This window comes from Panulirus ornatus, chromosome 37 (genome assembly GCF_036320965.1).
Source record: "Panulirus ornatus isolate Po-2019 chromosome 37, ASM3632096v1, whole genome shotgun sequence".
Lineage (NCBI taxonomy): Eukaryota > Metazoa > Arthropoda > Malacostraca > Decapoda > Palinuridae > Panulirus > Panulirus ornatus.
Genome location: NC_092260.1, coordinates 17,758,820 through 17,782,198, shown reverse-complemented (window position 1 = coordinate 17,782,198; position 23,379 = coordinate 17,758,820). Strand labels below are relative to the sequence as shown.

At 39.8% G+C, this 23,379-nt stretch overlaps 1 protein-coding gene across 1 annotated transcript; it reads right to left on the bottom strand.

The window, feature by feature from the left end:
• Positions 1 to 8,483: 8,483 nt before the first annotated feature.
• LOC139760551 (lysozyme 2-like) lies at positions 8,484 to 22,900 on the bottom strand. The gene is made up of 4 exons (XM_071683883.1): positions 22,603 to 22,900; positions 11,489 to 11,683; positions 11,071 to 11,144; positions 8,484 to 9,832 (listed from the first exon to the last, which is right to left on the bottom strand). Exons 1-4 carry the CDS (start codon positions 22,664 to 22,666, stop codon positions 9,656 to 9,658), a joined length of 510 nt encoding a protein of 169 aa, XP_071539984.1. The 5' UTR covers positions 22,667 to 22,900; the 3' UTR covers positions 8,484 to 9,655.
• Between the last annotated feature and the right edge of the window lie 479 nt (positions 22,901 to 23,379).

Genomic DNA, 23,379 nt, shown 5'->3' with positions numbered 1-23,379 from the left:
TCGAATACTTCATTAATATGAATTTAGAGTAGTTGACCCTACGAACTATATATTTTCATAATTCAAGTTATCCAAAAGTAAATCATATGACTCTTCGTCATTTATCATTTACACGAGCTACAATATTGCAAGGATACAACGTTTTCTCATGATATCTGCTTAATCCTTGATATGTATAGCTGTTCTTATTCATAAGGATTTAATGCATTTCTTTGGTATAAATATGCCACAAGTCTCTCAGTCACCACTTTCTCATACACCTTACCAGGCATATTCAACAGACTTACACCACTCTACTTCGAGCATCCACTTTTTACTTTTCCCCCCTCCTAGCTATAAGGGAAATGTATAGTCATTTTGCGTCTTAATGGGCTACATCTTGGATCATACATATACTGAAAAGTCTGAATACCCAATTAGAAACATTATCACTCTCTTCAAATACTTGCCTGCATTCACATCCATTCCTGCCGCTTTGTCACGCTTCTTCTTATGCAAGGCTTCCACAGTCTCTTCTCTTTCCACCATACCATTCGTAATGACTGTCTCACTTCACATGCTATCTGGTCCCAAACACATTTCATCCTCCACTTTGTCATCTAATACATTCAATAGACCTTCAAAATACTCGCTTCAACTTTAATATCTCTTTCATCACCAGACCCGAACGCACCAAACCCGAACAAACCAACCCAAACACCACCATCCGGTAACGCTTGTTTAGTAATGGCGTCTTAGCTACTTCTCTTCCTTGTATATCAACTGACTGTTCTAAGTCTTCTATCTCATTCTTGTATCTCCCCTGACGTTGTGATAATTACACGAAAGTGTCCTTGGGAACTTAACGTGTTTCATTTTCCTATGGTTTTATGCATATATATATATATATATATATATATATATATATATATATATATATATATATATATATATATATATATATATATATATATGTGTGTGTGTGTGTGTGTGTGTATGTGTGTGTGTGTGTGTGTGTGTGTGTTTATTATATATACCAGCTTCCTTTCCAAATCTCCTTAGAAACACGAATAGTTCATTTATAAACAATAGTTTTATCTCAGTGATGGGTAGACAGCTGCCACTAATCATATTTCTTCTACACAGATATTTGAATACTTCCTCCCCTTTCTCTTCTTTGTTCCCCTTTGCTCAGGAGAATATTTCAACATTACTTATTAGAATATTTTCCTTATTGACGGGAGAAACAGCTCTCTTCGTTTTTTTTTTTTTTTTCTTGAATTGGTAAATGCGAGTTCTTCATATACTATGGCAAATACTCTTAAAAATCAGTTTAGCGAGCTATCAATCACTCCACGTAGTTTGGCTTGAAATTAACTGGTTTCTCTTCGGTATGAAGTTACAGGTCGCATTTTCAATGAAGGACATTTAATTTCAATTAGTTTGCGATAATGGAAAATTGATCATCCCCCCAAATTAGAGCAGTGGCAGGCCGCCCACTATTCTCAAGGTTACTTCAAAATCAAGCCAACCACGTTGGCTCCTGCAGGTGCTACTCCGATGCCTTTCTTTACTGCACCGCTGAAACAAGGCTTCTTAAAGTGTTCCTCCCCCTTTGATAAAGAATACAAGATATATCACACGGCAGCTTAACCTGATTCGTGTCTGCGTGATACCTCCTGTTACCCATGGTGATGATGGGTAGTCAGATTTTACATTTATTTGAGATGCACAGTTCTACGTTGAGAACTGGGCTTAGAGAACTTAAAATCATATCTGAAAGTGTATGTATATTGGATTTAATGGCTATAATCCACAAGTATATGTTCATTAAACGAGAATGCTTCCTTCACGTCAAAAGTTCTCTTTTATATATATATATATATATATATATATATATATATATATATATATATATATATATATATATATATATATATATATAATGATCCAACCATTAATATGTGTATATTAATGGTTGGGTCATTCTTTGTGTTTCCTTGCGCTACCTCTCTGACGCGGGAAACAACCATTAAGTTTAATATATTTTTTTTTTTTTTTTTTCAAACTATTCGCCATTTTCCGCATTAGCGAGGTAGCGTTAAGAACAGAGGACTGGGCCTTTGAGGGAATACCCTCACCTGGCCCAATTCTCTGTTCCTTCTTTTGGAAAATTAAAAAAAAAAAACCGAGAGGGGAGGATTTCCAGCCCCCCGCTCCCTCCCCTTTTAGTCGCCTTCTACGACACGCAGGGAATACGTGGGAAGTACTCTTAATCCCCTATCCCCAGTTTAATATATATATATATATATATATATATATATATATATATATATATATATATATATATATATATATATATATATATATCATTTCGTAAAAATCGACTATTTCAAAAGTATATAGCGGAAAGATCTGGAGAGTTGGAAGGCAAACAAAAACACTTGGTTAAATGTGTAGGCTGCGAAGGTTTGACCTTGAGCGGTGACACGCTCCTGAGTGCTTGGCAAAAGAAGAGTCAAGGCAGCATCATCTCTTGATCTATATCCGGGTTGAAACCGTTTGGCGAGCTATTTGTTAGCTGATGGAATATCCTTTTAAATGTGTCGCGCACATTTGCAGCCTCTGAATCGATGAATATCCACAGCTAGAGCGAAAACAGGATGGGTTTACTGTTCTTCCTGCTCTGGTAAAGTTACTAAAGTTATCCTCGTTATCATTAAATATCCTTCCCCCTCCGCCCCATGTACATTACATGTCGGTATATACGTGTGTATGTTAGGTAAAGTATCAGTTTAGAGGCATCTCTGAAATAGCTGATGGATTATGAAAGAAATGAGTATCAGAACGCCTTATACATAGGAAAAGTGATTTTGACTTAGAGTTATATGGAGACGAAGAGGGGCTGGAACAATGTCGGGTAATAGTATTGGAAACGTTTCTAGAAACCAATTAAAACCTAAGAATACCTCACCCAAGTTTCCCTAGAAACTTAAATTTACGATAATTTCGATGATAAATACAAGTGACTGTATTTACATGGGCGTGGAGCGGTGCAGCATCACTCGGTACCATATTTGTAATAAGAGTGGGTCGAGATAGACAACAACGAAGATTAATTCTTGTATGATATCTGTTATGTGTTGACTGTTGAAGTTATAGATGACCGAACATGTATCATTGCCTCATCATCATTCAGTGGGTTACAAAGATGAACGGAGATTGCTTACCTGTTTGTCTGTAGGGACCGAAATGTCTGCTAAACATATAGACAATGAGGCAATTTGGATGGTATGAATTACGTTATTTTGGTAAATGTTGATCATTTCAGCAAAAGAGCAAGTGCACATAAACAGTACATAAAGGACAAGGTGGCACCACCTGTTCGAAAAGTGCATATTGTTTTTGTACATACCGCTTGCCATCTTACAAATACTCTTCCTCCACAGTTTTTATTTCATCACTATTCTTGGGTACATGATAGGCTGTTCCAATCGTTTCTTTATTTTCGTATTGTCTTTGCATGATCTCTCATTTCATGAGGAACAAATTGTACATATTGTAAATAAGATGTAAGTCGATGTTTGGGAGACTGATCTGGTGATAACACTAAGGAGAAGTAATTGTTTCTTTCTTTGGCTACGAATCTTTTCCTTGAATTATTAAATGTTGTTCTACTCCCTCATTTGAGAACTACTTATATAGTTTAGATGGCATTCTGTGGTGTTTCGGTTAATTTCTGCATATCTTGGGGTTTATGCGTTACTCCCACCCTTCGTACACTTCCCGCCGTGGGCAGTAACTGGGAAAATACGAAATTAATATAATAATTTGCATTCAACACATGAGCGATTGATTTTCCTTTTCCTGAAGCATTTAGATTCACCAACGCAAAACAGAATGAACTACAAATGATGCAAATTACTGTTTCACATTGCCAGGAATCTTTTATTCTCTTTTCTGCCGTATATCATCGGTATTGTAGAGACACAATCACATACATTGCAAATACTAAACTGATTACAAGTTCAAACTTAGTAAAATACGCGGACGAAAAATAGTGTAGTACGTGATATAACTTAGGTTTCCCATAATTGAAACTGAAAGAAAACCCGTTAGGATAGGGTATTCTATGTTACTTTTCATAGTTTGTTGTCCCGTGAAGCTCATTCGAGATTTCCTTTCCTAAATGTGTATATTTTGGCCAAACTAGAGTACTTGATCTTAACTTAGATTTGTCTGGGTTACAGAAGAATATTCTGATCGCGCTATTCGTCTTATATCATATTGTGCTTTTAGAAATATATGTGTTAGATTCTACATAACTATATGTAAAGGAAATATTATTTACGAAATTGGAGGAATACTTAAAAGATTTTGCCTTTCATAGTTACAAAACACTTCCAAAAGTGTATTGTTGATATTCATCATGGAAAACACAAGATAGAGCCAACTCTGTTGTTTATCTGTCGGTGAAATTAGTCAATAGTAGGAAAATTCTGTGATACATGTTACTGGACTTGATGGCAATAAAGAGCTTAATCCTCAACAGAGCACTGAACAAACATGGTAAAATACAGCACCATTATGTGTTGTATTTATTCATGTCGCCTACTTAAGAGTTGTCTTTTGAGACAAGATATCACGCTTCATTTCTATGGCATAGGATCTTATTTACCAACGGGATGATGATACTCTGATTCTTGACAAAGGTGTCTGGAGGTAAATCTATGAGGGGGCAAGTCGTAGGCGTTGAAGAATTCAGGTCAAGCTTATCGGAGGGATCTTGGGAATCAGGCAAATGAAAGAGAAATTGTAGGGATGTAGAGGTTCTGACATAACCAAGGTGCTCACACTGTCAATCAAAGAAATATTTGATAGGATATGTGTTAAGATTTATGACTCAACTGTAATGTACGTAGATTGAATGTGTAAGATCACCTCTTGTTACATCTAGAGGAGCCATTTTACAGGGAGAAAAATGATGGAATTACTGAGTTATGAAGAGAAATTTGGAGAAATGTAGCAATTTCGTAAGGCGGAAAAAGGAAGGTCATTAACGCTTCTACAGCTTGTGTGTAACATCCTATGTTTCTAGATATTAAGACTGAGGTAAAATTCGATGCAGCATGGGACGACATTTAAGAGTGAAAAATAAAGATGGGATAAAAAAAACAAACAGGAAAACATACGTGTTGTGGAGGAATTCATAATGAGTTTTAACACGTTTCAGTTATAAAGTTCGTAATCCAATCACAGGGATGCACATTACTTACATGAATGTGATGTACGCCATCAGGTAAAAACCACCAAACCTCTTTTAAAACTGTTGCGGGTTCTAGATACTGACAAATCAACCAAGAACACCTAGTTCCAAGGGTCAGCATGATACAAACTACTTACACATTGTTAACAACAACAGCAACAACAACAACAAATACAAGATCACCACCTTTAATTCAAGAATCGTTATCAAAAAGTCGGTTCAGAACGCCCAGGGCCCGTAGGTCTAAGTTCACTTCCAATAATACGCGTTACATAAATCGATGTGATCTAATCAATAAACTACCGAACCTTCCCTTAAGACTCCGTTCTGGGCTAGCACCATCACTCTGTTTTGAGCTTGAAGTGGTGCAGAGCAGAGCAACAGTACTATTAAAACCATGCTCGACGAACATTACTCTCACAAAATTTTCAAGAAATCAACCGTATGATTAAGAGTTATATCCAAACTTCATTTGACTGGGCAAGGCTGCTCACAGAAAGCGAGCGCATTCTTCTGTAAACTTGTAAAATCACTTTAAGGATGCTAATGTGAGGCTTATGGTTGCCTAAACCGGCTCCTGTCTTAATATAGATGAATTGTTAACGTGTGTTTTTTTCTTTTTAGCCTGCTACTACAATATTGATATTTTTTGTAGTAGTTTAATTTGATATTCTATTATTTCTATTTTACAATCCTTGTACTTTTTAACCTTGAATGGAGCTTCTAGCCACAATGAATTTTATTTTGTATCATGTATGTAGATTGACAAGAAAGACATATTAGGTTGTATCACGTCAGAGACGAACGCTTGACATGAATGTCCACGACTCGCCGAGCCTGTAGACTGGCCATAGTAGCGCTATGTATGGCAACACTCGCGTGGGCTTAGAGTCCGCGGACGGCTCTTCTGTCTGTGTATATGGTAATCAAATTCCAACAGCCAGATGATGTAATCTTAGCCCAAACATATTACGATTAACTGATAAGTTACACATAGTTACCCTTGTGATGACAATGGAAATAAGTTTTTTTACCTGCCAACATTGGTCCAGTGAAACAACAGCTTCGATTGTCAAACTGCTTGTTACGACCTAGTGTTATGTGGCCCCGTCCAACCTCCAGCAGAGGGTGAACAGTCTCAGTGTTACCCAGACCGTGCTTCGGGCAAGGCGAGAAGGCGTTTTGATTGTGTGTGTTATGTGTAATACATGGATGTGGACTGCGAAACAATGCTCACATTAATGTCACAATGTTACTGACCCGTATCTTAGTAAAATGCGCCATCAAAGTGTTTAGCTGCGAGAGTTAAAATGTTGCAACTGAAGTGTGTTTTTGTATCAAGGGAAAAATATTGTGCAGTCGATTTATTTATTATTTATTCATTTTTTTTTTTTTTTATAAAATCACTGATTTCTGCCACGAAAGTCACTTTTACACATGTATGTGTCGATGATTAGAGAACAACATAGTGAAAATGTGTGTTTATCATTGCAATATATCGTGACTGATGATCAGTACACTGAATATTGTCAATAATTACATATTGATTTTAGAGATTGGTGAAAAATATGGTGAAACATTGCGATTTATAGTAGTGATATATGGCTTCATTACAATACAACCTTCGACAATCATATACAGAACCTGAATGTAATGTGATCACCAGGGAAATTATAGTGACTGACTTCGTAAGTTTTTCTTGATGGATGGCTTCCACGATGCTCTACGTAGACCTGCCGACGTCGGAGGGTTAGTAGCATGATAAGAGTTTTATCAACTTGTTTGACCATGATGTCTCAACCAATTACGGGTCATATATAGAGTATTGTTAGGCCATCATGTTTTACTTAATTATGCATGATATGTCTTAATGTTGTTTGGTCAGAATATTTCATCTGATTCTAGGTTACATGAACGATATTTGGCGATCACGCTTCAACCGGCCATTCGTTATGTGTGGGACCTTGTTTAACGATCATGTTTCAATTGATTACATATCACATAAGAACAAAAGAGTGTAAGAAATTTCATAAAGCCTATGGCCCATGTAAGGCAGTTTCTGTATACAGTTAGCCATTACTGATACGAGACGCAACCAAACTGGCACCCGGCAGCGTAACTCACGCAGCGCGACCTTTAATCTGGTTGGGTAATGTTTGGATATCCATGCAAGTGGCTGGATGACTTTCTCAAACATGTAATCGTGACATAGTTTAGAATGTGATTAGAGCCCCTTTAGGAAAGTGGAATCAATACGATCTAAAAACACCATCAAAAAGTCGCAGTTTTACATGAACCAATAGCGGGTCTGGCCTGGTACGTATACCAGGTCTCCGCTATTCGCAGCTCCATGTCAGTGGTGTAACGGATTAGAATTTCGGAATTAGCCTCAAATATCGGGTAGTCCCAAGCATGTTTCTGTATTAATACTGTTGATGGTTCGTGCTGTGTGAAACGACCTCAGTAGTCACTTTGGAGCGCTGCAAAAACAACATATAAGTATCGAATGTAATCATGTTATTGGATTTGTTCGTTACCAGAGCTTTGTTTCACTTGCAGCGATCGCCAAATATTATTTGGTTACGTTGATCTAGGTTAGATTAAAGTGAAATTCTGGTATTGGATTTTCTTTCTATAACAGTATGACACGAAATACAGTAAACTCTTGGTCTAACTTAGCCAAGCCTAATGCATCCTACGTTCTGCCATCTGTAACGAATCCAATAAGATGATTTTCGGTGATTTTTATCACTAACATCGGCCATACTTCCATTGTATAAAATTACCAAAATATATATAGACATGTACATTTCGGGAAAATTTTGTTTGGGATGCTCTGAGCTTATTTCCAGGTCTGACTAAGACCACCTTATCCCACTTTTATCTTTATATCAGTAAACCGTAGGAACAATATGGAGTAAAAGGAAAGAGAAAAAATAAAAATGCCGTTGGATAAAGGTCATGCCGACATTACTCATGTCGTTACGATTCGACTCCGGCATCACGCAGAGGCACGTTAAGTGTTCTAGTTGGTCATTACCCATTGTAGATTGGAAATTAGGTAGGTAAATTCATGCAGTCACACCTACTTAACCTTGTACAAGGTCATTTGGTAGTAGATATCTTAAGCAAGTCATCTTACAGAACACAGGTATGAGAGAAGCCGTCGTCTTTAGTTTGGGAAATACTACGCTGTCACCACATACTTCAATGTCTTTTAGGTATTGTGTAAATACGATTTTAAAAAAGTTTTTTTTTTTATTTAAGTGATATACCAGTTACAGAATTGTATTCTTCATGATTAAATACAAATAATCAGAATACATAAGCATTACCAAAAAGAAAGATTTTATATTAGATGGGTTATATTGCAAAACAACAGGACAACTATTAGTTTGCTTAATACATAGACTTTCGTCGTCAAAAGATGCTGAAGACGTGAGTCCAACTTACAAACTCAGAACCGTTCTGCAAAAGCTGAGAAGTCTGAATGTTACATCCATATTTTTCTGTATAAAAAGTCTGCCAGAGTATACGATATATATGCTACATCAGTTACTCTTTAAATTGCTTTGAAGCGAAACCAGTTTGCAAAAGCATTCAACCTTAGAACAGTCAAGTTCAGTGATTACAACACTTTTTAACATAGCATCTCATTGTATTGATTACGTTATTTAATTTCTCGATGTAAATTTTTTTCACATGAGAATGTACGAAATGAAAGAAATCTTCAGTCAATGCCTTATGTAAAATCTTATTGTGTTATCCTCATAAAGTTTAATCCACAACTGTGAAAAATTAAATTACTTAATGAGCCAAGAGGAGGTATTCTTAAAATAGATTTCAGGAGGTAACTCTGTTCAAGTCAAATCTTAACAATGCTTAGTTCCTTGGATAGTTTCAGTATGACTAGAATATAACTCCCAAGTTATATTACTGGTTGTATGAACAGTTATGTAAATAGTGATGCGATGGCAAATGCATGTTATTCTTCAGTTTACGAAAATGATAAAGCATAACCAGTTCATCAGTATTTCAGCGTTCTAAAATCACTGGCGATAATAAACTATATGTATGATGGTGGATGAGTGTGATAGTTTTCTGTTTATTGCATTACCTTTTGTGACAGTTAATTTCCAGTATTGATGATATCATTAACTGTTCATGGAAGGCATTGTTATTGCTTTCCCTCAAGAATAGATCATTTCGTAATGATCTGGACCAGTTCCACATTCATTTCCTATAACACTCTCTTGAGACCCTACCAATACAAGTCTCCGGGAAGAGAATAGAAAGGGAAATGGAGAGAGAGAGAGAGAGAGAGAGAGAGAGAGAGAGAGAGAGAGAGAGAGAGAGAGAGAGGAGGGTGGGTGGGGTGAGGCTTGGATCAAAATCTCCACGATCTGGTTTCTAACTAGCCTGTGTAACCACATCCCAGCAGGTCATGAATCTCTTGAAGAATTCAGAATCGACGACCGTAGGGTCTTGACAGGTAAAGCCTCCGATTCTGTGCATGAAGGCGAAGTCGCGGCAGTCGATAACTCCATCGTCATTACAGTCGGGGTTGACGTTTCCCCCCATTTTACCCTGAAGAGAAGAGAAGATAGCATGAGCATGTTTACACTCGTTATAAATGAGGATCAAACATGTTACGAAAAACAGTGTTTTGGTCTGACAGCTGACTGGTCTGATCTAAAAAGGCTTTTCTTTTTATTTATTTATTTTTTGCTGCAAAAAGGGAAATGGAGAAAACAGTATGTTTTCCTCCTTCGAGAGGAGACGCATATTAATCTCAAGCGATGACATTTACTGTTATATTACACCTGGTGAATCATGAAAATCTGAGCTATTCAAGGACATACCAGCTTAATTGAACAGTGACTTCTAAGCCCAGAATTCATTCGACTAATGGTTATTAATTCAGATGCTATTTATCATAAATACATAAACTTTTGTAAATCATACTGCATGTATTTATCATTGAATTTAATGGCTGTCGACTGGTGAATAGGTATTTTTAGCCAGAATAGTAACAGAACAATTTTGAAATGTCTATTTCGTGATGATCGCAACGTTTTTAGTATACGAGTTTTTTTTTTTTTAGAAGTATTGTATATGCTACACATTATGTATATCTTATACAATAATCTGGATTTACGGTAGCCATGCATTCTACGATTAAACATTTACCATTATTTCAAATACAGTCTAGCAAATAAACACCATGAAATCATTGGTTACTAAAACAAAACATGATAAAAAGAATTGCAAAATATATTTTTAAATGCATGACTCCAACTTTTATGCAATTTTTCAGCAGCCGGAGCCATTAAACTCAACAACAAATTATGCTGTTAAATTAACATAGTTGCTGTTGATATGTGTTTAACTTGAATCACTATTCCTGTTTTAATGACAAGTCTAGTTCATAGCCATTAAATGAAAAAAAATCAATAAAAATGAAGTGAATTCTAGTTCAGATAGTAATTCTAACAATGTACCTTTGTTTGTATTTTTAATTACACTGCTTATAGTAGTCATAGTTTAAGTATGTAGATATTCGTGGTCGATTTCTGGCGCGAAAACCACTAAATGTTAAGATTTTATAACTACTGAATCCATAAATTCCACAGCATTGTTTAATGTGACTCTACGATTCGGGCTTAGTTGCCATTCGTCAGTCGACAACCATTATATTTCAAAGATTTAACAATATTCGACCATTTGTTTAAGATCGAAGAATACTCTTTGCTTCTAAACAGAACGCTTCCACAAGAGTATTCAAAACATGTGTTTCACCAGTTGGGGAGTCTGCATCCTCTTACCTCAACAAAGTTAATCATGTATTTACGGACGGTATCAGCTGCGCAGTATAAGTCATTGACGCACACCTCGAAAGCTGAAAAGAATAGATTTCCTACGTTAGACGGTACTTGTTATAATGTATTGTACTGCTTTAGATTTTCTTTTTTTTTTCATATTTGTTACTCCGTTGAAAATATAGGATATAATCCTAATCTGAAAATTGTGCATGAAATTGTAGACTTAGCAATATCTCGAATCACTTCAGTCCTACCTACAAATGTATGGGTTAAAAACACTTCTGAGATAAAGTTTATCTAGACAAGCTCTGCTCAAGATGTACTTTATGGCCACCCATCATACGGACAAAACTTAAGAATAAATTCTGAATCAGGCCGAAAAGTAACTAAAATTTGCCTTACTAGATAAGCAGATACTAACCGCCCTCCCTAGTTTTGCTATCGTTTTTAATTATGGGTTTGCCAGCATCAATCCAGTAGGGCCGCGAGATGCGGAAGGCCCCACAGAGGTGGTTGTCTGGCACAGGTGTCTCACAGGTGGCAGAGGCGTTGCAGTTAGTTGAAGCCTCGCACAGGCAGGCCAGGCAATTAGTGTCCACCATGTCCTTCGCCTCACCTGTGGATGAAAAGAAAGAAGCAGGGAAAGTATGCTTTATATTTTGGCTGAATATGTAGTTATCAGTAATACGTCTCTTGATATTCAATTTACTCAATATCTCTTAATTTGCTAGTTAGTAAGTTGAATATAGAACACCGTAAACAATTTGTCATCGATACAGTAAATGACGTTTGTATTTCTTCTTTACCATCAACTCACACCACATTCAATATGATTATAAATGTATTTACCGGCTCCAGTGGCTGAATAATGAGAACGATGCGTAATCATTCGAAAATAAGTCATCTGAAGACGGAACATCATCTCGTCGTGAATCATAATTTGTGACTTTTCATCATTTACAGAAAGTTGATGAATAATTTGAGAAACAAAAATGAACGCAAAATCACTAATGAAATGTCATAAACTTCAGCGGTAGTTCATCTAGATCTGCAGTGTCATATCTATCTTTGAGAAGGCAGCCTACGACACTTTTTGAAATATAAAGTATTTCAAGCTAATATCAATATCATTCATCTTATTCTAAAAGTGGATTTCACTTTGTTATAAAGCATTTGATTTTTATAGATATAGTTTACGTTCCGTTTTTGTAAAAATTTACTCTTAATAATTTTGTGGCAAGTAACGAGAACAGATCAAGTAGGAATAAGTATTGAATTAGTTTCCAGTTGAATTTTCATACAGCTGTACAGTATTGATCCTTGTTATTATTATCAACAAAGTGCAGTTTTAAGTTTAAGAAATTCTAAATGAGTATGTATCATATAACAACCGTAATGAAATGGCAGACACAGATGCTGATACTACGTCCTGCGTTTTTACAGTGTGGGTATATTTTCGTTGTGCAGGAGAGACCAGAAATAACACGAACGACAACAGACCGCTAGTAAGGTAAAGATCGTTGCCAGGCGAAGACCTGGGGATTAAGATAACGAATAGAACAACTACAGTAAGACATAAGACAAGATCCCTCGCCAAGACAGAGAAATCTGGCGAATCTAACAGAAAATTCTTACTCCTCTCTCATTTGCCACACTTCCATAAGCCCACCAATAATCCTCACATAAGTTTTTCAGCTCCTAAGAGAAAAAAAAAGAGTAAACCTGTACCTCCAGTCTCAAGATGAGAAAAGATTTTCAGAGGTTTATTTCCAGCCACCTGCACTTGGAATCATAGTGTCCGGTAGTATTTGTTTTCAGTCTCGTAGACTTTGACGAGGTGATGCTTCCGGCAGAGTGAAATTTCTTCTAATCAAGTTATAGCTTAGAATTCTAGCTAAACACACACACACACACACACACACACACACACACACACACACACACACACACACGCAAATAAGTTATTGTAGTTTTCTTTACCATTTGACACGGGAGGCGAAGATGGCATACAGGGAAATGCTCAAGCGAACCAGGAATGCTGACGACCTTGGCGGGAGATCCAACGGCTTGGATTTAGTTGACTTGCGCATTTATACAATTCCTGCCACCACTTCGTCTTGCAATGTATTGTAAACGTTATGTAGACTGAAGCTGATGTTTGCAACATCAGGGAAACATGATATGGACCTATACACTTATGATGACGTTTAAGCGTACCATCGTTCAACACTCCAGAGTGCTGCAAACATAGCTTCTTTTTTTTCGTAATTGATATGTAAATTTATGCATTTACGTTCTTCTTAGTCAACTTCACAATGTATACGAATTATATATTGTTTTCGAGTATCGTTCTAACGTCTTCACAGATAGACCGACAGTGTGTGTCGTACTGGGACAGAAGTGTTCTTTCCTTAAAATACTGTGAATTGCTTCGTAAAACTACGTCTACTGATTGTTACGCTCATCAGTTCATCATTACTGAAGTTATGATGAACGCAGTGCTTAAAAGCAAAAGCCGTAGAGCACAACGTTCATTATTATTATTATTATTATTATCATTATTATTTTACATGTCACGCTACCTGATAACCTCAGAAGTTACAAAATTTCATAGGAAGAAATCTAGAAGTTTCCGTATCGAATATATCACTTGTTGATCGTTTAAGACAGCATAGTATTTGTAACTTACATTCTCTTATTCATTATAAGAGAGAATAACGGAACTGTAACGGATTTTTTCCCCTTTAAATCGGGTAAACGAGTCGCATCAGTAAAGAGAAACAAATGATAAATATATCGCAGACCAATAAGGGATAGGCTAACCATGATTGCTTGTTTAAGTTAAGCCTGCGGGAGTGTATACATTGAATCAGGACAACGTTATGAGACTGTGTGAATATAATATTACTTGCTGATTAGGGCCTTGCAACCTTCATCTGCTGGTTCTTGCGGAGGGCCAGAAATTATGTCACATGTACATGATCTAGTGACTCAATCGAATGCAGGCGCAGACCAGCTGGCCATTGACCCTTAGACATACGGGAAGCAGACGCTTCCACATCAACGTTAAAGAACGGCGTATTGCTATTGGCTAGTGTGTAACCACTCGTCCTCCCCATTTTCCTCTCCATAACACCCATATTGGCAGCACAACCTCGTTGCTCACCACTTCAAAAATTTCCCCGGAAATATATCACCCCAGCAGCCTGCAATGAATAATTTCTTGCATTAGAAATGGATGAACTTATTGGCCGCTTTGTGTGGAGGTTACCAGTCATCGCGCTTCGGGCATCTTTCTCAGCTTGTCTACAGACAGTCAGAACTACTGTTTTATATTTTGAATTAGAAAACTTATCACCAACTACGATAAGTTGATTATTGTTATGATAAGTTGATTGTTCAGTGTTGTCAGATTAAGGTGTTTGGACTAGCCTGGCCGTCCATAATCTGTGAGCTAATAAAGTAAAACCACGGCGTTTCAGAAGATCCAGGAATCCACATTAGTGTTGTTTAGGAAGACATATGAGGGTTTGACCGGTCACAGGATGTGGGAGAGAAAAACGGACATACAGATAGGTCGGCGATGTTGGTTCACATCTTGCTTAGCTGAGAGTAGACGTAACTAGGGAAGTGAACGAAAGGATGATAGAGATTTTATGGAATGTGACTACACTTGCGGCAAAAGTGTGTGACATGCAGATGGTAGGATGTAGGCGTGTGGAAAGGGTACTGGGTGGTAACAAACGGGTTAGAGCTGAGATATATTTCTTTAATATATCGCCTTTGTAAAAGTCTTAGGAAAGTACAAGGCAGTAGGAAGCTACAGGACAATGCATGCAAAGAATCGTTGGTCACCCGGCTGGACGCCTCAACACATCACTGGCCCGCCCGGATTGTTGGCTTCAACCCCTTCTCTCCTCTCATTCGCTACCGTACTTAGTAAACACAAGACGGGGTAACAGGAGTGAAAACTCTTTCCCCATAACACATGAATAATAATAACACACACAAGTGTATAAGTTCCCTTCCCATATGGTATGAATAGGTAAATACACACGGTTCAGGTGTAGTCTGCGTAGACCTGTAGGCATTCCTTGTCTGACACTGGAGATTAATGAATTATCTCTTACGATGTGAGATATGTTAGAGACACGAGCTGCCTGACGCGGTCCGTCTTGCCTTAAGCGAGTTGGTCGACGAGGTAACGGGTTGCCTGAGCACTCATAATGTTCGTCATTGGCATGTTTCTTTCAAGTACATAAACTCCCTTACCTTCTAGTGCATCAGACGTATACAGCAATCGTTATAATAACTTCCCTACAGGAGGTCAAGATATCACATAAGTTTCTCGGTAATACCCCAAAGAGGCTCAGATTTTAATTTTAAGTTTAACAATATCATCATAGAGGATATGAGCTCAACAAATAGCAAGAAAACAAAAGATATACCGCTAGAAGATAATTCCTTGACGATTAAGCTTCTCGGGATATCGTCGTATTTTTGTTTAGTCAGGAAAGACACGTACTGCTGAGGGTAATCAGTCAAATATAACTGTAGAGAGATTGGCTTTTAACTGAGTCATATGATCGAAAAGGCGATCCATGTGCGCACTTGATGCGGCTAAGTGGCTTAAACTCTCACTTATTGTCTCATCACACGAGGGACCAGGGTGCAATCATAGGCATTTTGTTCACAAAAAAAAAGAAAGAAAAACGCTCATCGCCTAAATGTCTGGTAATACAAGACGTGTTGTATGATCTATAGTTAATGAGCAAGCACGTTCCCGGAGCTGGGCTAGACAAAGTGCTACTTGTTCCTGCGTTGTAGTGAAGCGGTCGATCCGATTGTGACGCGTGTTTCCTCCTCTTTTTAGAAAGACGTGACCTTAAACTCTTCACTTAAACACAAGACGTCTTTAGAGAGAGAGAGAGAGAGAGAGAGAGAGAGAGAGAGAGAGAGAGAGAGAGAGAGAGAGAGAGAGAGAGAGAGGAAAACTCTGAAAGAGCGAGGGAAGACTTAACCACTCTCACTCATAACAATAGACAGTTCCCATTCACCATAACCTGCCATGTTACAGCAACTTTCCTTAGGTCTCTTTCTCTGCGACATACACAAGCGCAAAGTTCTCCAGGCAGGTTCTGATGTAACCAGCTATCAGAAGGTCACACCCTGCAACCCACATCACCAGGTCCTGTTATCTCTCGAGGTTACCTGGCAGGTTATTAAATCAAGGCTTCGATTTGATCGCTCATGGAATTTGCGTTGATGCAGAAAGAAAAAAAAAAGAATGGTGGTTTGGGATTTTCCGGCGGATGGATGATCCTACACATCAAACTGGCTCGGTGTAAAAAAAAGATTTATAAGATAAAACTGTCATCATTCTTGAGATTTCAGATCATTCACGTATTTCTTTATTTTCACCGAGCCCAGAATGTCTGCAATATCTTTAGGATATATTTTTCTTATGATAGTCACTGTCGCTATGGTATTTTTTTTTGGTAGTATTGTATCCATCTTTCGCAAGACAGTTCAGTTACAGACAGTAGTCAGTAACAATGAAATATTCTTACCAGACTTGGGTAAAAGCGCTTATTGCTAATTGTTCATACCTCGGTTATCATAGAAGATATTCTGTGGCACATCTTTGACGTGCATTGTTCAGACTCTAGCAGTCAATAGGCTTTAACTCCAGCAACATACAAAGACACCCACAATCACCACCTGTACTGCTGCTAGGCTACGTGTGACTCCGTTCGTGTGACTCGTCACCCACTGGACTGGTTTTCTTATCTGAAATCCAGGTTGGCAGTCATGTGAAGAGACATTACATATCGTATGTATGAAGTCATTTTACCAAGAACTGGGAGCGGCCCCTCTCGTTGTAAGAGCTCGTGCCAAAAGCAGAGACCTGACGAGAATGCAACATCTTAGTCACTCGATCAAGTTTATGTCTGATTATGAGCAGAGAAGACAGCGGTTTTTAAAGACATGATGAAGGAAAATGAATCCCAACAATAACAGCGCAGTTAGCGAACATTAGGTGATATCGAAGAAGTACTTGTCACAAGTGGATAAGGGAGGCTTAAGGTTTGATGATGGGGGCCCTATGAAAGGCAGACAGCTCATGAGTTGGTTGGTCTGGTGTAATATCAGGTAGTTGGTATGGATAGAGGGACTCCGAGCATTGTGTGGTCAGTCCTCCCCAGGTGGGTGAGGGAATCCTGAGGTAGATAATGAGGCCTAAGGAAGAATAAAAGGCCTGAGAATACAGCTGTGGAAACCTTAAGATGAATAGCTCGGACATGGACCGGTCGGTGGGGCTCTTAAGGTGGGTAGTTAAGCCTCATGTTGAGTACTCGGCTGGGTACTACACTACTTGTTGATGTCCTTAAGTGGATAATGAGGAGCTAGGCTTGGTAGAGGAGCCTCAGGCTGGGGTGTTGGTACACTAAGCTGCGTGTCTGGATCTCGAATTAGATGGTGGAGCTTCCCTGTTCAGCAGTGGAACCTGGGAGTGGATAGTGGTGCCATTATTGAGCGCTGAATAGTGGAGTCTCATGTTGTGTTGGTAGGCCCTAACCTGGATGATTATCCATTTACAGAGATCCCATGGTGGGTGGTGAGGCCCAAGGTTGTGTTTGTTCGTGTGGAGGGAAGGGCGGTCCATACTGAACTGTAGCCTCTGGGTCTGTAGCTGAGCTCCGAGGTGATTGCTGGGCCGGGGCTGGGTGGTGAGGAGGCCCAGCGCTGGGTGGCCGAACTCTTGGATGCGAGAAGCCCCGGGCTGGTGATGTTGCGGAATGCTAAGAGAACATTACTACCAACAGACTGTCACTCCCGTGTGGACTTTCCAGTTGACGGTAGGTTGAACTCTGCTCTCTTCCTGTCCTCCAAAATGTTAACCAGGTTAAGAGTTCTGCGTCAGTATCGTATAATAACTCCTTTAAGTACAGATGTAGTTGACTTCGTCAGTGGACAGGAAGAATTTCAGCGTCTTTTACGAGCTTTCCGCCCGAGATTTCACCTTATCCTCTTCTCGGCTGGGACACGGCATTAAAGTTGCAGAAGCCCCATAAAAGAGGTCCTGGAGTTACATAACTAACTACCCCATGAGAACAAAGGCAGTTTTGAATGATAGCGATGGAATATACGAATGCAAGAAAAAGTGGTGTAGCCTTTGAGGTGAATGAAATTGTTGGATACCTTGCTGAGTTCTGTACTTTAAAAGGGCTTGTGATTTGCAATACCTAGTTTAGAAATAAGGATATAGATACAGTATATATGATTCAATCAGCACCCTAACGTGGGGGCTGGATATGTTAACCCAAAAAATTAATACTAAAGCGCCCTCCCAACTAAATTCAAAAGACTAGTCCCCATGCATGAACGAGTTACTCTTTCTCGACTTGCCCACCTTTGCAACATTACAATTACCTTTTCAACATAATCATTTAAAGACTCTCGATGGCCGAGATGTAACTTCCTTAAGAAAGATACTGATCACTTAATCCTTCCTTACTCCAGTTGTCCTGTACTCTCCCCACATAGACATACGCCCATCAGCATACTTCTTAACTTGTGGTACCACCTGGTGGACGGGGCTGGCTTCCTGATTGCTACAGGCGCCTTATAAAAGGGGATCTTCGGGCAGGAAGACACTTGTTTACGCGATTCTTGAGCACGCATGAAAAGATAAGCAAACTATGACGGCAGAATCGTAACCAACCCAAAGAGTATATTTATTGTCTGTTAACAGCTGACCTTTGAAAAAGGTTTGGCCCAAGTGCACTGAGCGGTGCATATCTCTGTGTTGTTTCCTGGCGTGATGTGTGTCGTGAACCATGTGGTCTAATAAGTAGGAATTATTACATTTCTAACGTATATAAACAGAGAAGTTGAAGGGGAACCCCTGTGGTTCTTTCATCTGAACCTGTTGCAGTTGAAATCGCCGTAGCTTGTACCGCACTGGTAACGAACAGCGTGAGTAACGATTTAGTAGTGATCACACGAACGTAACATGAGGAACAACTTACAGACGATGATTTGGCAAAACCTTCCTTATCTTAGCAATCCATTGAGAGTTACATGAGGGCTCCACCATTACGCTTCTTGGCCTCACTTCTTTATATTCACGGTTGGTTGGGTCGCAGAGCCTTTAGGGTAGGTAGGTGCACCAGTGTGGTGGAATCCCGCTCATTACTGATGATAATGGTGGACGAAATTTCCCCAGTCCCCAACGACGGACCTGCAGGCCATAGGCCTGGCGGGCAATCAAGCCTAGAAGCCGGATCACATCCTGCAACCAGTACACCTGCCAGACCACAGGGTAATTTACAGCTCCAGGTAGAACGTCAGTCATAATTTCTCTATCCCAGTCGTGAGAATATTCCGTAAGACGGTGGCGTGAATTGCCACCCTCTACCCCTCCTCAAGACTTAAGACGGAAGCTGTCCGAAGAAACGAATAAAAAGAAAATTACATGGTACATGGCGATCAAACTTACAGTCATCAAAATGGTTGACGCCGTTAAGCTGTCGGTAATAACATGAAATGACGTTTGTCAGATACTTTGCAACCCAGCACGGATGACAGTCAGTTCTCTCTCCATCCTTAAGTCGCGGAGTGAAAAAGCGTGGGTGAGCAAATACCCCTTCGAGAACTTAGCTTCCATCAAGTTTGCCTCGTAGTTCTTCTGGAAAATGCACATTAAATCATCGAACAAATTTCCCTGAAAACTATTACGCCTCAGTCTACGATGTTATCAGAAAATTATACAAGTCATTAAACGTCTTGGTGCTGGCCTTTCGCGATAACCTTCAGTACGAGATTAAAATTAGTATATGACTGGTTTACAGGAGGGTTACGACATTTCCCCCCTGACGAACGTTCGCCATTGTTTGACCATCTGACTTGCAGCGCGACCGTCTGACCTTATGAGGAAGGTGTCGGAGGGGTTCAAGGGGAGTGGGTGTTGGGGGAGGGTGTGTGTGGGGGGGGGGTTAGGTTGGGAGAAGGATCGGGGGGAGGGAGGATGAACGTCGTTTTTTACTGGACGGTGCGAGCCGCGTCGGTGACGATGCAGTGATGTACAGTGATGAAACCAGCAGCTCCTGTTCGCTGGCGGGCGGGCTGGCGTTTTTGTCAGGATTGTAATATTTCCCCTATTTTTTCTGAACCATCCGTGCACCTGTACACATTTGTTCTTTGTTTCTGTATGTTTCTCAATGTGAGGGTTTATTGTCGCATTCGTACTTAGGACTTAGCTTACTGATAGCCAGTTTGGCGTTCAGCTTTCTCCTTAATTTGTCTGTTGAATCATTAATATCTGTAACAGAAAATGAAAGCTGTCGGAAACGTCGCACCAAGGAGGAGTTGAGCTAAGTTCTGCAAGTAAATCAGTAATTTTCAGTCTCATAACTTCAAGCAAATTTGTTCGTTCACGTCGCTGTTTTCAATTTTTGGCACAAGGTACTTCCCCTCACACTATCCCAGCAAGGAGGCCCAAGTCTCCTTCATGCACCGTTACCCTTAAACAGCCCCAGCGACACCTCCGTGCCCACACCTCTTCTCCAGTTAGGACCTCTGAACTTCCTCTTTGGTGTATAACTCCTGATTCCTCCTCACATACACGCCTCCCCATTGTCCTTCCACCTCACACTCTCTTTGTCCCTTCCTTCTCACTCATGCGAGTCCACTCAACCGCTCCCTGTCACACCCATACTCTCCAAGTGGCAAATCCACCTCAACACTCTGTCTTCACCCTCACAACCACTATTCCGCCACTCCTCATTCTGATATCACTGTGTCATTTATGTTACACAATCTAACAGTACTTCACATCTAAATCCTTCATATAACCTTCGTCATTACTCAACAGAGTAATTCCCCGGTAGTTCTCATATTCGGCATTATAACCTTAACCTTTACTGACAGAAACATTCACCTCATCCACCTAGGCCTTTGGCACCTTAACCTTATTATCCTCGTCCTTCACCCCACCAGCATCTCGATAGCTACTTGGTCGACTCCAGGTGATTCAGCATATTGCTGCTTGCCTGTTGCCTTCCATGCTGCTTGGCTACCGTGCTTAAGACTACCTTACCCTACGCCTAACATACATACTGTCAACAGCGTAGCACTCCATATTTCATCGACATTAAGTTAAGGAATTCCTTAAAGTATTCCTTCCATCTCATACGCTCACTGAGAATGTTCTTTGCATTTCGCTCATTTTTTTTTCCTATGCAGTCTTTGTAATCTTCCACAATATTTTTCTTCCTATGCAGTAGATTGAACATTCAACCTTTTTTCCCCAGTTCATAATGTCTATTGTTACCCTTTTGTCCTGGCTTTATCTTTTTTTTCTTTTTTTTATGGTCATACCGATTCTTGTGTTGTATATTAATCTTATCAGTGATCCCTGTTCGCTGCGACATTAACTCACAGTGTACGCTTCTTGTCTCTCCATTGGTTTACCTTTTCTACTTTCTCATTTCTCCCACGTCGCTCACCTTGTCTTGATTCCCTCCTCCTCTTCCCACCACTCATCCCTGTCGTGTTCTCGGGTCTGTCCCACACTCCTATCGTTCCTTGTATCTCACATTCGGAGGTACTAAGCATCTGGCTCTCTGACTCTTGACTCATGTTTCGCATATCTATGACTTAGCCTTTCGCGTCTCGTTATGCAAGATTATGATATTGCTCACTCCCGTACCACCACATCCCCAGGTACAGCATACCACATGATAATTTTGCGATGACTCAGTGACTCATAAGAACATCCTTTTCTTTTTCTATTTATTCCCCGTAATGTACAAGATCTTCTGTTTCATCATGGTTTCCACTTTACATTGAGTTTAGTTGGATGTTCCCTAACATCACTGTGTATACTATGTATCAGTGAATTACTTTGAGACTAGATGTTAAAGATAAACAGATCAATTCTTGTGCCAAGCCCAGATATTCCTCCCTGTATACCTCCACTGCTTGTGCTTCAGACTTACTAATTCAAGAAACCCACCACAACAATCATTTCTTCCTGCCCATTCGACAAAAGCAAAGCCACATTCTTCCAAGGTCGCTCCCTTCCCTCTTGCATCTGTCCTGACCAAATGAATCCCACAATTATCTATGTTTCTCCTCGCCCGTTTTCCTCCCAGCTAGATTTCTTCAGATCTGTAAGAGAAAAAAAAGAGAAAAAAATTCTTTTCAGTTATTTTCGAGAATTCAGTTAAGATTGCAAAAAGGGTGGCTGATTTGACGGTGCCTTGATGGTCAACACACACCAAATTTCCTGTGATCTTGGTTATCGTATCTGTTAAAGAAGTTTCTGGCTGACTCTGATGTTACGACGTAAGGCTGCTGCAGTGCAGGAACGTGATCAGTATTGTACACACACATACATACATACATACATACATACATACATACATACATACATACATACATACATACATACATACATACACACACACACACACACACACACACACACACACACACACACACACACACACACACACACTGGTAACTTACTAGAAGCCATGATGAGGACGAAGGCGGCCAACGTGGCAACAAAAAGCCTCTTCATTAGTAGCATGTTAGCTTCTGTGGTCCTGGCTCGCACACACACACTCACTACCACCGAGACCTCGTCTGGCTTGGGATACCTTCAGCAGCCGGTGAGAGACTGTGCACCAAGGGGCTTCTGGAGTGTTTTTATAAAGGAGCGTGTCTCCTGTAAGGCGGGCAGTGAGGCACAACCACTGGCAGATAGAAGGAGCCAATCAACTACTTGAACCCAACGGCTGCGGGAACCCGACTGAAAATGGGGATCACCGAGAAGGATATCTAATACCGCCAACGTCCTTCCTCCCTCAGAAAAATTCAACAGTGTTTCGTCCGCTTGCATGGCCTTTGGTTCCTGGAAATGGAAGTTGCGTGTTTACGTCCTCGTGGTGTTTGTGATTCATTCCTAGTGAGGATATGAACCACATACTTCTGGCCGCGCTGTTGTTTTCATAAAGGAATTACATCCGTATTGGACACACTGGTAGAAATAGGATATACGAACATTTGCTCAATAAGCAAATCTACTTTGCACTCGCTGTGGAAATTCTTGCATGAGGCGAGGAAAAAAACTTAATGCCAAATTGTGTGTGTGTTGGGGGAGAGAAGGGAGGGGGGGAGGCGCCAGGAAAGGAGGGAGGAGTCATCCCCTCAACCTGGCAGGGATGGGCGCGGTGGGCGTTCGTGGAAGACCTCCGGCTGACTCTCGCCCTATCGCACATCCGGTAAGGCAAGTCATTACCA